This window comes from Hyperolius riggenbachi, chromosome 3 (assembly GCF_040937935.1).
Source record: "Hyperolius riggenbachi isolate aHypRig1 chromosome 3, aHypRig1.pri, whole genome shotgun sequence".
Classification (NCBI taxonomy): domain Eukaryota; kingdom Metazoa; phylum Chordata; class Amphibia; order Anura; family Hyperoliidae; genus Hyperolius; species Hyperolius riggenbachi.
Genome location: NC_090648.1, coordinates 518,267,518 through 518,281,390, shown reverse-complemented (window position 1 = coordinate 518,281,390; position 13,873 = coordinate 518,267,518). Strand labels below are relative to the sequence as shown.

At 48.9% G+C, this 13,873-nt stretch overlaps 1 protein-coding gene across 7 annotated transcripts in view; it reads left to right on the top strand.

Moving 5' to 3' along the window:
- The window catches only part of HMGXB3 (HMG-box containing 3), a 205,552-nt gene extending 192,382 nt beyond the window's left edge, over positions 1 to 13,170 (top strand). For 6 of the 7 annotated variants that reach the window (XM_068278426.1, XM_068278430.1, XM_068278428.1 and 3 more), the window contains exon 19: positions 7,659 to 13,170. In XM_068278426.1, the coding sequence (XP_068134527.1) occupies positions 7,659 to 8,138 (480 nt within the window). In that variant the 3' untranslated portion in view covers positions 8,139 to 13,170. The remainder of the gene's footprint in view (positions 1 to 7,658) is intronic. The other variant, XM_068278427.1, reaches the window with a different exon arrangement.
- The last annotated feature ends 703 nt before the right edge of the window (positions 13,171 to 13,873 follow it).

Genomic DNA, 13,873 nt, shown 5'->3' with positions numbered 1-13,873 from the left:
GGTAGGGTGATCTCTTAGTGTTGGGGTGGGGTGATCTTTTTATATTGGGGTAGGGTGATCTCTTTATATTGGGGTAGGGTGATCTCTTAGTATTAGTGTTGGGGTAGGGTGATCTCCCAGTCTTAGTGTTGGGGTAGGGTGATCTCTTAGTCTTAGTGTTGTAGTAGAGGGATCTCTTAGTCTTTGTGTTGGGGTAGGGTGTTCTCTTAGTCTTAGTGTTGGGGTGGGGTGATCTCTTAGTGTTGGGGTAGAGGGATCTCTTAGTCTTAGTGTTGGGGTAGGGTGATCTCTTAGTGTTGGGTTAGGGTGATCTCTTAGTCTTAGTGTTGGGGTAGGGTGATCTCCTAGTCTTAGTGTTGGGGTAGGGTGATCTCTTAGTCTTAGTGTTGGGGTAGGGTGATCTCTTTGTCTTAGTGTTGGGGTAGGGTGATCTCTTTGTCTTAGTGTTGGGGTAGGGTGATATCTTAGTCTTAGTGTTGGGGTAGGGTGATCTCTTAGTGTTGGGGTAGGGTGATCTCTTAGTGTTGGGATAGGGTGATCTCTTAGTCTTAGTGTTGGGGTAGGGTGAGCTCTTAGTCTTAGTGTTGGGGTAGGGTGATCTCTTAGTCTTAGTGTTGGGGTAGGGTGATCTCCTAGTCTTAATGTTGGGGTAGGGTGATCTCCCAGTCTTAGTGTTGGGGTAGGGTGATCTCTTAGTCTTAGTGTTGGGGTAGGGTGAGCTCTTAGTCTTAGTGTTGGGGTAGGGTGATCTCCCAGTCTTTGTGTTGGGGTAGGGTGATCTCTTAGTCTTAGTGCTTGGGTAGAGGGATCTCTTAGTCTTAGTGTTGGGGTTGGGTGATCTCTTAGTCTTAGTGTTGGGGTAGGGTGATCTCCTAGTCTTAGTGTTGGGGTAGGGTGATCTCTTAGTCTTACTGTTGGGGTAGGGTGATCTCTTAGTCTTAGTGTTGGGGTAGGGTGATCTCCTAGTCTTAGTGTTGGGGTAGGGTGATCTCTTAGTCTTACTGTTGGGGTAGGGTGATCTCTTAGTCTTAGTGTTGGGGAAGGGTGATCTCCTAGTCTTAGTGTTGGGGTAGGGTGATCTCCCAGTCTTAGTGTTGGGGTAGGGTGATCTCTTAGTCTTAGTGTTGGGGTAGGGTGATCTCTTAGTCTTAGTGTTGGGGAAGGGTGATCTCCCAGTCTTTGTGTTGGGGTAGGGTGATCTCTTAGTCTTAGTGCTTGGGTAGAGGGATCTCTTAGGCTTAGTGTTGGGGTAGAGTGATCTCTTAGTGTTGGGGTGGGGTGATCTCTTACTGTTGGGGTAGTGTGATCTCTTAGTGTTGGGGTAGGGTGATCCCTTTGTCTTTGTGTTGGGGTAGGGTGATCTCTTAGTCTTAGTGTTGGGGTAGAGTGATCTCTTAGTCTTATTGTTGGGGTAGGGTGATCTCTTAGTCCTAGTGTTGGGCTAGGGTGATCTCTTATTCTTAGTGTTGTGGTAGAGGGATCTCTTAGTGTTGGGGTAGGGTGATCTCTTAGTCTTAGTGTTGGGGTAGGGTGATCTCCTAGTCTTAGGGCTTGATTCACAAAGCGGTGATAACTCAGTTATCACGCCTAAAAGACTTTAGGCGTGATAAGCGGTGCAAAGCTGAGTTATCACCGATTTGTGCTGCTCTTCGCGCGAAGCTCCCGCGCGCAAAGTTTTGCGCGCGTAGCGCACCGCGCTGCGCGCGCAAAGTCCCATAGGGCTCAATGGACGCTGCGCGCGAAGCAGGGCACACTGCGCGCGCAGCGCGGTGCGCTACGCGCGCAAAACTTTGCGCGCGGGACATCGCGCGAGTTTCTTCTTATCACTCCTAAACTGAGTTTAGGCGTGATAAAGGGCTTTTCACAGGCGTGCAAACACTTTGCACCGCTTTGTGAATCAAGCCCTTAGTGTTGGGATAGGGTGATCTCTTAGTCTTAGTGTTGGGGTAGGGTGATCTCTTAGTCTTAGTGTTGGGGTAGGGTGATCTCTTAGTCTTAGTGTTGGGGTTGGGTGATCTCCCAGTCTTAGTGTTGGGGTAGGGTGATCTCCTAGTCTTAGTGTTGGGGTAGGGTGATCTCCTAGTCTTAGTGTTGGGGTAGGGTGATCTCTTAGTCTTAGTGTTGGTGTAGGGGGATCTCCTAGTCTTAGTGTTGGGGTAGGGTGATCTCTTAGTCTTAGTGTTGGGGTTGGGTGATCTCCCAGTCTTAGTGTTGGGGTAGGGTGATCTCCTAGTCTTAGTGTTGGGGTAGGGTGATCTCCTAGTCTTAGTGTTGGGGTAGGGTGATCTCCTAGTCTTAGTGTTGGGGTAGGGGGATCTCTTAGTCTTAGTGTTGGTGTCTGGTGATCTCCTAGTCTTAGTGTTGGGGTAGGGGGATCTCCTAGTCTTAGTGTTGGGGTAGGGTGATCTCTTAGTCTTAGTGTTGGGGTAGGGGGATCTTCTAGTCTTAGTGTTGGGGTAGGGTGATCTCTTTGTCTTAGTGTTGGGGTAGGGTGATCTCTTAGTCTTAGTGTTGGGATAGGGTGATCTCTTAGTCTTAGTGTTGGGGTAGGGTGATCTCTTAGTCTTAGTGTTGGGGTAGGGGGATCTTCTAGTCTTAGTGTTGGGGTAGGGTGATCTCTTGTCTTAGTGTTGGGGTAGGGTGATCTCTTAGTCTTAGGGCCTGATTCACAAAGCGGTGCTAACAGTTAGCACCCTGGTGAAAAGCCCTTTATCACGCCTAAACTCAGTTTAGGCATGATAAGTTTAGGTGTGATAAGTTTAGGTGTGATAAGTTTAGGCATGATAAGTTTAGGTGTGATAAGTTTAGGTGTGATAAGTTTAAGCGCCAACTGCGTTAGCACCGCAGTGCACAGCTGATCAAAAGTTTTGCGCTAGCAAAGTCTGGTGCACTTCGCATAGAGTTTAATGGCGCTGCTTTGCGTGCGGGACTTTGCACGCTATCTACACTTATCTAAACTTAGCATGCCTAAACTTATCACACCTAAACTTATCACACCTAAACTTATCACGCCTAAACTGGCTTTTCACCAGAGTGGTGCAATGGTTATCATGCCTAAAGTCTCTAACTGGGTTAGCACCGCTTTGTGAATCGAGCCCTTAGTGTTGGGGTAGGGTGAGCTCTTAGTCTTAGTGTTGGGGTTGGGTGATCTCCTAGTCTTAGTGTTGGGGTAGGGTGATCTCTTTGTCTTAGTGTTGGGGTAGGGTGATCTCTTTGGCCTCGATTCACAAAGCGGTGATAACCCAGTTATCACGCCTAAAAGACTTTAGGCGTGATGACCTTTTCACCACTGAGTTATCACCGATTTTTCCTGCTCTTCGCGCGAAGTTACCGCGCGTAAGCGCGTTCGCGCGTACGCGCGTAAGAGCGTGCGCAAAGTCCCATAGAGCTTAATGGGAGCTTCGCGCGAAGCGGCGGGCGTTGCGCGCGCACTTACGCGCGTACGCGCGGCAACTTCGCGCGAGTTTCTTCTTATCATGCCTAAAGTGACTTTAGGCGTGATAAGGGCCTTTTCACCATGGTGCTAACACTTTGCACCGCTTGGTGAATCGAGCCCTTTGTCTTAGTGTTGGGGTAGGGTGATCTCCCAGTCTTAGGGCTCTATTCAGTAAACGGTGCTAACCCAGATAGCACGCCTAAAGGCTTTGGGCATGCTAACTAGGGTGCTAAGTAGTTAGCACATTCAAACTTAGCACCGTAGTTAGCACATGCAAACTACTTAGCACCGTAGTTAGGACATGCAAACTACTACTTAGCTACCGTGCTAAGAGATACCGTGATGAGATAGCTACTGTGCTAACTAGGGTGCTAAGCTCCATGATTAGATACCCCTGGTCTTGCTAATTATGATCTTGTAAAAGATAGAATATTTGGAAATTTAAATTCAATCTGAGCTCTATATATTATGTGACGATCATTATATTATTGGTAACAATACCTCTCATCTTCCACAGTGATAATTGATGCTGAAGCTACAGTTGGAAAAGTTAGGAGGCGCACTGCTACACTGCATATTCTGTCACATGTTCCTTTTCTTTGTTGAATAAACACTGATTTAAAAAAAAAAAACTAGGGTGCTAAGTAGTTTACATGTGGTAACTACGATGCTAAGTAGTTACGGGCTTGATTCACAAAGCGGTGCTAACAGTTTGCACGCTGGTGAAAAGCCCTTTATCACGCCTAAACTCAGTTTAGGTGTGATAAGTTTAGGTGTGATAAGTTTAGGTGTGATAAGTTTAGGCGTGATAACTATAGCACCAACTGGGTTAGCACCGCAGTGCACAGCTGATCAAAAGTTTTGCGCTAGCAAAGTATGGTGCACTTCGCATAGAGTTTAATGTCGCTGCTTTGCGTGCGGGACTTTGCGCGCGATCTAAACTTATCTAAACTTATCACGCCTAAACTTATCACACCTAAACTGGCTTTTCACCAGCGTGGTGCAATGGTTATCACGCCTAAAGTCTCTAACTGGGTTAGCACCGCTTTGTGAATCGAGCCCTACATGTGCTAACTACGGTGCTAAGTAGTTTGCATGTGCTAACTACTTAGCACGTACAAAGCATGTTAGCACATGCAAAGTGGCTTTTCACTGGCGTGCTAACACTTAGCACCCTTTTCTGAATCAAGCCCTTAGTTTTGGGGTAGGGTGATCTCTTAGTCTTAGTGTTGCGGTAGGGTGATCTCCTAGTCTTAGTGTTGGGGTTAGGGTTATCTCCTAGTCTTAGTGTTGGGGTAGGGTGATCTCTTAGTGTTGGGGTAGGGTGATCTCCTAGTCTTAGTGTTGGGGTAGGGTGATCTCCTAGTCTTAGTGTTGGGGTAGGGTGATCTCCCAGTCTTAGTGTTGGGATAGGGTGATCTCTTAGTCTTCGTGTTGGGGTAGGGTGATCTCCTAGTCTTAGTGTTGGGGTAGGGTGATCTCCCAGTCTTAGTGTTGGGGTAGGGTGATCTCTTAGTCTTAGTGTTGGGGTAGGATGATCTCTTAGTCTTAGTGTTGGGGTAGGGTTATCTCTTAGTCTTAGTGTTGGGGTAGGGTGATCTCCCAGTCTTAGTGTTGGGGTAGGGTGATCTCTTAGTCTTAGTGTTGGGGTAGGGTGATCTCCCAGTCTTAGTGTTGGGGTAGGGTGATCTCCCAGTCTTAGTGTTGGGGTAGGGTGATCTCCTAGTCTTAGTGTTGGGGTAGGGTGATCTCCTAGTCTTAGTGTTGGGGTAGGGTGATCTCCCAGTCTTAGTGTTGGGGTAGGGTGATCTCCTAGTCTTAGTGTTGGGGTAGGGTGATCTCCTAGTCTTAGTGTTGGGGTAGGGTGATCTCCTAGTCTTAGTGTTGGGGTAGGGTGATCTCCCAGTCTTAGTGTTGGGGTAGGGTGATCTCTTAGTCTTAGTGTTGGAGTAGAGGGATCTCTTAGTGTTGGGGTGGGTTGATCTCTTAGTGTTGGGGTAGGGTGATCTCTTAGTCTTAGTGTTGGGGTAGGGTGATCTCTTAGTCTTAGTGTTGGAGTAGAGGGATCTCTTAGTCTTAGTGTTGGGGTAGGGTGATCTCTTAGTGTTGGGGTAGGGTGATCTCCTAGTCTTAGTGTTGGGGTAGGGTGATCTCCTAGTCTTAGTGTTGAGGTATGGTGATCCTCCAGTCTTAGTGTTGGGGTAGGGTGATCTCCCAGTCTTAGTGTTGGAGTAGAGGGATCTCTTAGTGTTGGGGTGGGGTGATCTCTTAGTGTTGGGGTAGGGTGATCTCTTAGTCTTAGTGTTGGGGTAGGGTGATCTCTTAGTCTTAGTGTTGGAGTAGAGGGATCTCTTAGTCTTAGTGTTGGGGTAGGGTGATCTCTTAGTCTTAGTGTTGGGGTAGGGTGATCTCTTAGTCTTAGTGTTGGAGTAGAGGGATCTCTTAGTGTTGGGGTGGGGTGATCTCTTAGTGTTGGGGTAGGGTGATCTCTTAGTCTTAGTGTTGGGGTAGGGTGATCTCTTAGTCTTAGTGTTGGAGTAGAGGGATCTCTTAGTCTTAGTGTTGGGGTAGGGTGATCTCTTAGTCTTAGTGTTGGAGTAGAGGGATCTCTTAGTCATAGTGTTGGGGTAGGGTGATCTCTTAGTCTTAGTGTTGGGGTGGGGTGATCTCTTAGTGTTGGGGTAGGGTGATCTCTTAGTGTTGGGGTAGGGTGATCTCTTAGTCTTACTGTTGGGGTAGGGTGATCTCTTAGTCGTAGTGTTGGAGTAGAATGATCTCTTATGGTGGCCATACATGGTACAATTTTTTCATACAATCTTACCATTTCTATGTAATATAAGGTAACTGCCTAAATTATCCTTTCAGTATATTCACTTAATTTACCCTTACCCTACATAGAAATGGTAAGATTGTATGAAACAATTGTACAATGTATGGCCATAAGTCTTAGTGTTGGGGTAGGGTGATCTCTTAGTCTTAGTGTTGGGGTAGGGTGATCTCTTAGTGTTGGGGTAGGGTGATCTATTAGTGTTGGGGTAGGGTGATCTCTTAGTCTTACTGTTGAGGTAGGGTGATCTCTTAGTCTTAGTGTTGGGGTAGGGTGATCTATTAGTGTTGGGGTAGGGTGATCTCTTAGTCTTACTGTTGAGGTAGGGTGATCTCTTAGTCTTAGTGTTGGAGTAGAATGATCTCTTAGTCTTAGTGTTGGGGTAGGGTGATCTCTTAGTCTTAGTGTTGGAGTAGAATGATCTCTTAGTCTTAGTGTTGGGGTAGGGTGATCTCTTAGTCTTAGTGTTGGAGTAGAATGATCTCTTAGTCTTAGTGTTGGGGTAGGGTGATCTCTTAGTCTTAGTGTTGGGGTAGGGTGATCTCCCAGTCTTACTGTTGAGGTAGGGTGATCTCTTAGTCTTAGTGTTGGGGTAGGGTTCCGGTTATATACCCTTAAATGGAATGTAAAGTGAGGCATCTATATTTGTTTCCTGTTAAACAATACTAGTTGCCTGGCATTGTGATAAATCTTTCTGGTTGCAGCAGTGTCTGAATCACACACCTGGAACAATTATGCAGCTAATCCAGTCTCACTTCAATTAGAGCACCTGATCTGCTGCATGCTTGTTTAGGGGCTAGAGCTTAAAGTATTAGAGGCAGAGCGTCAGCAGGACAGCCAGGCAATCTGCATTATATAAAAGGAAATAAATATGACAACCTCATATCCCTCTCACTGTAGGTTCCCTTTAATTTTCTTGCTCTAGGCAATTTAGCTGAACCACGTGCCCATGTGTGGCATAATGTTGTGCTATGAAGCCCAATGATTATCAGAACATGCTTGTTATTGTCTTGTTATTAGATTCTGCTGTGTGAAGTGCTGTTACTGGAAACGGAGAGATCTATTCCTCTTTCTATTTTTATCTGTCTTAGTTAGTGTTTTTATAATTCTGTTTCACTTGTAGTGGGAGATCTGGCAGGCGCACACAGACTTTCATGCTGAAATTGAATGAAAATCTGTGTGTAGTGTGTGGAGGGATTTGAGCAGATAGATCCCTCTCTGATCATCAGATAATGATTGGAGTGGGATCTGTCTATCGACCTGTGTGTGGCCAGCTTTATTTAACCTTTAATTGGTAAGCAGGGAGGGACAGAGAGGGCTGTAACTCTCTGATTACTGTGTCTGCCTCTGTTTGGCTGTTTTTATAATATTCTGGGCATCTGTTTTGTCCCTTAGTACGTTTCCTGCCCAGAACTCCTTGACAGACATTATAATGTGGACATGATGAGCAACGAGCCGTCCATTGAACACCCCATCACGAAATCTGCCTCCCGAAGGATTGTCCATGCTGTGGCAGAACAGAACGGAGCCAGCGATCCGACCTCCCGCCACCATTCCCTGTCCCTGTGCCGTGAGATGGAACCTTATAGCGCCATCATCACCGCCATCGATGACAGCAATACCAGCAACATCCGCCACCACGCCATAAACTTCGATAACGTCACTCATTATTACCTCTACAACAGGCTTATTGACTTTCTGAGCAGCCGGGAGATTGTGAACAGGCAGATTCATGACATTGTGCAGAGCTGTCAGCCCGGCGAGGTGGTGATCAGGGACACACTCTACCGGCTTGGCGTGGCTCAGATCAAGACTGAAATAGGGGACAATGACTTGGAGGAGGACATCATGGTGGAGCAGACAAGCTCTGCATGACACCACCTGGAAATGCTATCTTGCACTACAGAGTCCAAAACATTTCCTGAAGAACAGATGGAGACAGTCGGCTCACCCGGTGACCGCTCCTCTGTTCCACTGCACGTTATTGGAGAACGTGTGAGCAGATGTCTTCCAACGTTGGTTGCGGAAGTTGGGATGTGAAGACTACATTCAGCTACCTTTACAGAGAGGACTGAAGGTGAAATGCACTTTTCTTGTGTGTTTTGCTCTAATACTTTAAGATGAATTTTGTCATCTCAAGGATGACCCAGAACACATTATATGGTGTAGAGGTGGCAAGACTTGAAACTTAAACCTCATCTGATTCTTGGCAACAAGCAGTCAATCCAAAATCTGCAGAGTATAAACACCACAGATCAATGTCTACCGAAACCAGACCTGTTTCCGCTGAAAAGCTTCCACAGGCAGTGTGCAGATGTAGCAGTTAATGGTTGCCAAGTAGGTTGCTATAGTTAGTATAAAATCGTTTAAGCGCACATCCTGATACTATAAATAGTCCGCATATACAGTGTCTTGATCCAGTGTATCACCTTCACCATGGACACCCAACAGCATACAGACTCACCAGATGTATTGGCCACTGCTAGACTGACCAATCGTGCACAAATCCAGGAGCCTCGGTGCTTCAGGATCCTGGTGTCACTTTGAGGATAACCCTTTGGATCACCTCTCCACCTTTTCCTTGCAGCTTACATAGCGTGATACCGTAAAAATCCATAAAACTTTTATTTTTAAAATAAACTCACATGATCCAAACAGTTATGCGCACATAGGCCTTGATTCACAAAGCAGTGATAACTCAGTTATCACGCCTAAAAGACTTTAGGCGTGATAACCTTTGCACTAGCAAAGTTATCACCGCTTTGTGCTCTAACTCGCGCGAAGCTACCGCGCGTACGCGCGCGCAAAGTCCCATAGGGCTTAATGGGAGCTTCGCGCGAAGCGCCGGGTGCTGCAAGCGCGCGCGCAAAAGTTTGCGCGCGGAAAATTCGCGCAAGTTTCTTCTTATCATGCCTAAACTGAGTTTAGGCGTGATAAAGGGGTTTTCACTCACGTGCAAACACTTTGCACCGCTTTGTGAATCGAGCCCCTAGAGTTTTGCGGGCTCTCCCCCGTTGCCAGGCAGGACGCTGTTGATATTATGGCCTCCTGTCGCTCATCCACTAGGCCCACGAACACCGCCGTCTCCTGCCATCCACTTCCTGGTCCAACCGCCCGCCCTATTGATTTCGTCACTGCCTCGTGACTCATCAGGGGCACGGGGGTTAGATGACATACAAGGATACTTGTATCTGCCGTAGTGCGGCTATTGGCCGCCTCCTCCGCGTCATTCAGCGGCTACACTGGCCGCCTCCCCTACCTCACGCGAACCTCCTATTGGCTGTTGATTCTATTGGTCCGCTCCGGCACATGATCATACTGTATATCCTATTGGCCATCAGCGTGAGTGCACGTCACGCTGCTATTGGCTCACCTTTCTGCTGCTTAAATGACACTTTGTGCTGTGTTACAGCCAGCTATACAAGGAGGGACAGCCCATTTACATACAATGTGCATCTATCCACAAATCTTCATTCCTCCAATCACCTATATTTTGTACATACGTAGTTGATCTTAGATATATATATATCCACACATATTTTTGAACACACTGCGCGCTACACCAATTTGTCCAGCTTCATTCATACCAGCAATTGTCGTTCTATTGTTCATTCTCACTGTTATTACAGAACATATTACATTAGATCACTACCCATAAGGCCACATGTAAATGTTAATTGTCTGCTAGATCTAGGTCAATATTATGCCCCCCCCCCCCCCTCCCATTCCATATATCCATCTAGTTTCCTTCCTAGATATATGTCTCACCTTGTGACATCCATCCATCCATAGTCCATCTTTCCAAGTCCACAGAAGTACAAACTCCCAGGGTTACATTGGTGGTGGGTTCTAAAGTGCTCAGACACACTGTGACCCCCAAAACCCTTCTTGATATTTCTGAGGTGCTCCTGCACCCTGGATGTCAGTGCCCTGGTGGTCCTCCCCACATATTGTTTCCCACATCCACACCACAGTAAGTATAACACCCCTACCATGTTGCAGGTGATGTTCTGCAAGATCTTGAACTTGTCATAGGGTGTGACTTCACCCGTTCTGCTACCCTTAGCCTCCTCACACGCCTTGCGTGGAAAAAAACCCCTTCTGTTGCCAAAAATGTCCATCCTTCTTTGGCCCCACCACCAAACTTGGTGCTAGTATTTGTTTTAAATTTGGGGCTTTTCTGTATATAAATTGGTGCCTCTCTTGCAGAACCCTCTGCAACACTCTATCCTCCTTCAATATGTGCCAGTGCCTTCTGACTATATTTTCCATCTCTCTATGCTGGCTAGAATATTCTGATACAAACAGGACTACATACCTTGTGCCCTCCTGTTGCTATAGTTACCTGGTGCTGTTCTTTATCCCCCAAAAGATTGGGTCTTGCCTGAGAGAGATCTATCATTCTGATAATGAGGAATCCTTACGAAAAAGAGCAAGGACCCAGCACCGACTTCCAAAGAAGTTTTATTTCATAAGTGACAATAGTTCCAAAAGATAGACAAACTGAGGGCTAGTTCACCTTGAACAAAAGAGTGGCTGGATAGTGTACTGGTGAAGGACTCTGCCTCTGACCAGGGTTCAAATCACATCTCTTCCTGTTCAGTAAGCCAGCACCTATTCACCTTGGGCAAGACTCCCTAACACTGCAACTGCCTATAGAGCGCCCCCTAGTGGCTGCAGCTCTGGTATAACACTGCTACTGCTTATAGAGCAACCCCCAGTGGCTGCAGCTCTGGCCTAACACTACTACTGCCTATAGAGCGCCCCCTAGTGGCTGCAGCCCTGGCCTAACACTGTTACTGCCTATAGAGCTCCCCCTAGTGGCTGCAGCTCTGGCCTAACACTGCTACTGCCTATAGAGCCGCCCCCTAGTGGCTGCAGCTCTGGCCTAACACTGCTACTGCCTATAGAGCTCCCCCTAGTGGCTGCAGCTCTGGCCTAACACTGCTACTGCCTATAGAGCGCCCCCTAGTGGCTTAGTGGCTGCAGCTCTGGCCTAACACTGCTACAGCCTATAGAGCGCCCCCTAGTGGCTGCAGCTCTGGCCTAACACTGCTACTGCCTAGTGAGCACCCCCTAGTGGCTGCATGCCCTGGTCTAACACTGCTACTGCCTGTAGAGCACCCTTAGTGGCTGCAGCTCTGGCCTAACCCTGCTTCTGCCTATAGAGCAACCCCTAGTGGCTGCAGCTCTGGTATAACACTGCTACTGCCTATAGAGCACACCCTAGTGGCTGCAGCTCTGGCCTAACACTGCTACTGCCTATAGAGTGCCCCCTAATGGCTGCAGCTCTGGTCTAACACTGCTACTGCCTATAGAGCGCCCCCTAGTGACTGCAGCTCTGGCTTAACACTGCTACTGCCTATAGAGCACCCCCTAGTGGCTGCAGCACTGGCCTAACACTGCTACTGCCTATAGAACGCCCCCTAGTGGCTGCAGCTCTGGCCTAACACTACTACTGCCTATAGAGCTCCCCCTAGTGGCTACAGCTCTGGCCTAACACTGCTACTGCCTATAGAGCATCCCCTAGTGGCTGCAGCTCTGGCCTAACACTGCTACTGCCTATAGAGAGCACCCCCTAGTGGCTGCAGCTCTGGCCTAACACTGCTACTGCCTATAGAGCACCCCCTAGTGGCTGCAGCTCTGGCCTAACACTGCTACTGCCTATAGCGCTCCCCCTAGTGGCTACAGCTCTGGCCTAACACTGCTACAGCCTATAGAGCAACCCCTAGTGGCTGCAGCTCTGGTATAACACTGCTACTGCCTATAGAGCACACCCTAGTGGCTGCAGCTCTGGCCTAACACTGCTACTGCCTATAGAGTGCCCCCTAATGGCTGCAGCTCTGGTCTAACACTGCTACTGCCTATAGAGCGCCCCCTAGTGACTGCAGCTCTGGCTTAACACTGCTACTGCCTATAGAGCACCCCCTAGTGGCTGCAGCACTGGCCTAACACTGCTACTGCCTATAGAACGCCCCCTAGTGGCTGCAGCTCTGGCCTAACACTACTACTGCCTATAGAGCTCCCCCTAGTGGCTACAGCTCTGGCCTAACACTGCTACTGCCTATAGAGCATCCCCTAGTGGCTGCAGCTCTGGCCTAACACTGCTACTGCCTATAGAGAGCACCCCCTAGTGGCTGCAGCTCTGGCCTAACACTGCTACTGCCTATAGAGCACCCCCTAGTGGCTGCAGCTCTGGCCTAACACTGCTACTGCCTATAGCGCTCCCCCTAGTGGCTACAGCTCTGGCCTAACACTGCTACAGCCTATAGAGCGCCCCCTAGTGGCTGCAGCTCTGGCCTAACACTGCTACTGCCTAGTGAGCACCCCCTAGTGGCTGCATGCCCTGGTCTAACACTGCTACTGCCTGTAGAGCACCCTTAGTGGCTGCAGCTCTGGCCTAACCCTGCTACTGCCTATAGAGCAACCCCTAGTGGCTGCAGCTCTGGTATAACACTGCTACTGCTTATAGAGCACCCCCTAGTGGCTGCAGCTCTGGCCTAACACTGCTACTGCCTATAGAGCGCCCCCTAGTGGCTGCAGCCCTGGCCTAACACTGCTACTGCCAATAGACCGCCCCCTAGTGGCTGCAGCTTCAGCCTAACACTGCTACTGCCTATAGACCGCCCCCTAGTGGCTGCAGCTCTGGCCTAACACTGCTACTGCCTATAGACCACCCCCTAGGGGCTGCAGCTTTGGCCTAACACTGCTACTGCCTATAGACCGCCCCCTAGTGGCTGCAGCTCTGGCCTAACACTGCTACTGCCTATAGACCACCCCCTAGTGGCTGCAGCTTCGGCCTAACACTGCTACTGCCTATAGACCGCCCCATAGTGGCTGCAGCTCTGGCCTAACACTGCTACTGCCTATAGAGCTCCCCCTAGTGGCTGCAGCTCTGGCCTAACACTGCTACTGCCTATTGAGCGCCCCCTAGTGGCTGCAGCTCTGGCCTAACACTGCTACTGCCTATAGAGCACCCCCTAGTGGCTGCAGCTCTGGCCTAACACTGCTACTGCCTATAGAGCGCCCCCTAGTGGCTGCAGCTCTGGCCTAACACTGCTACTGCCTATAGAGCACCCCCTAGTGGCTGCAGCTCTGGCCTAACACTGCTACTGCCTATAGAGCTCCCCCTAGTGGCTGCAGCTCTGGCCTAACACTACTACTGCCTATAGAGCGCCACCTAGTGGCTGCAGCTCCGGCCAACACTGCTACTGCCTATAGAGCGCCCCCTAGTGGCTGCAGCTCTGGCCTAACACTGCTGCTGCCTATAGAGCACCCCCTAGTGGCTGCAGCTCCGGCCTAACACTGCTACTGCCTATAGAGCACCCCCTAGTGGCTGCAGCTCCGGCCTAACACTGCTACTGCCTATAGAGCACCCCCTAGTGGCTGCACCTCTGGCCTAACACTGCTACTGCCTATAGAGCACCCCCTAGTGGCTGCACCTCTGGCCTAACACTGCTACTGCCTATAGAGCACCCCCTAGTGGCTGCAGCTCCTGCCTAACACTGCTACTGCCTATAGAGCACCCCCTAGTAGCTGCAGCTCCGGGGCTTTGAGTCCACCAGGAGAGAAGTGCGATATAAATATTATTTGTCTTGTCTTTCGAAATC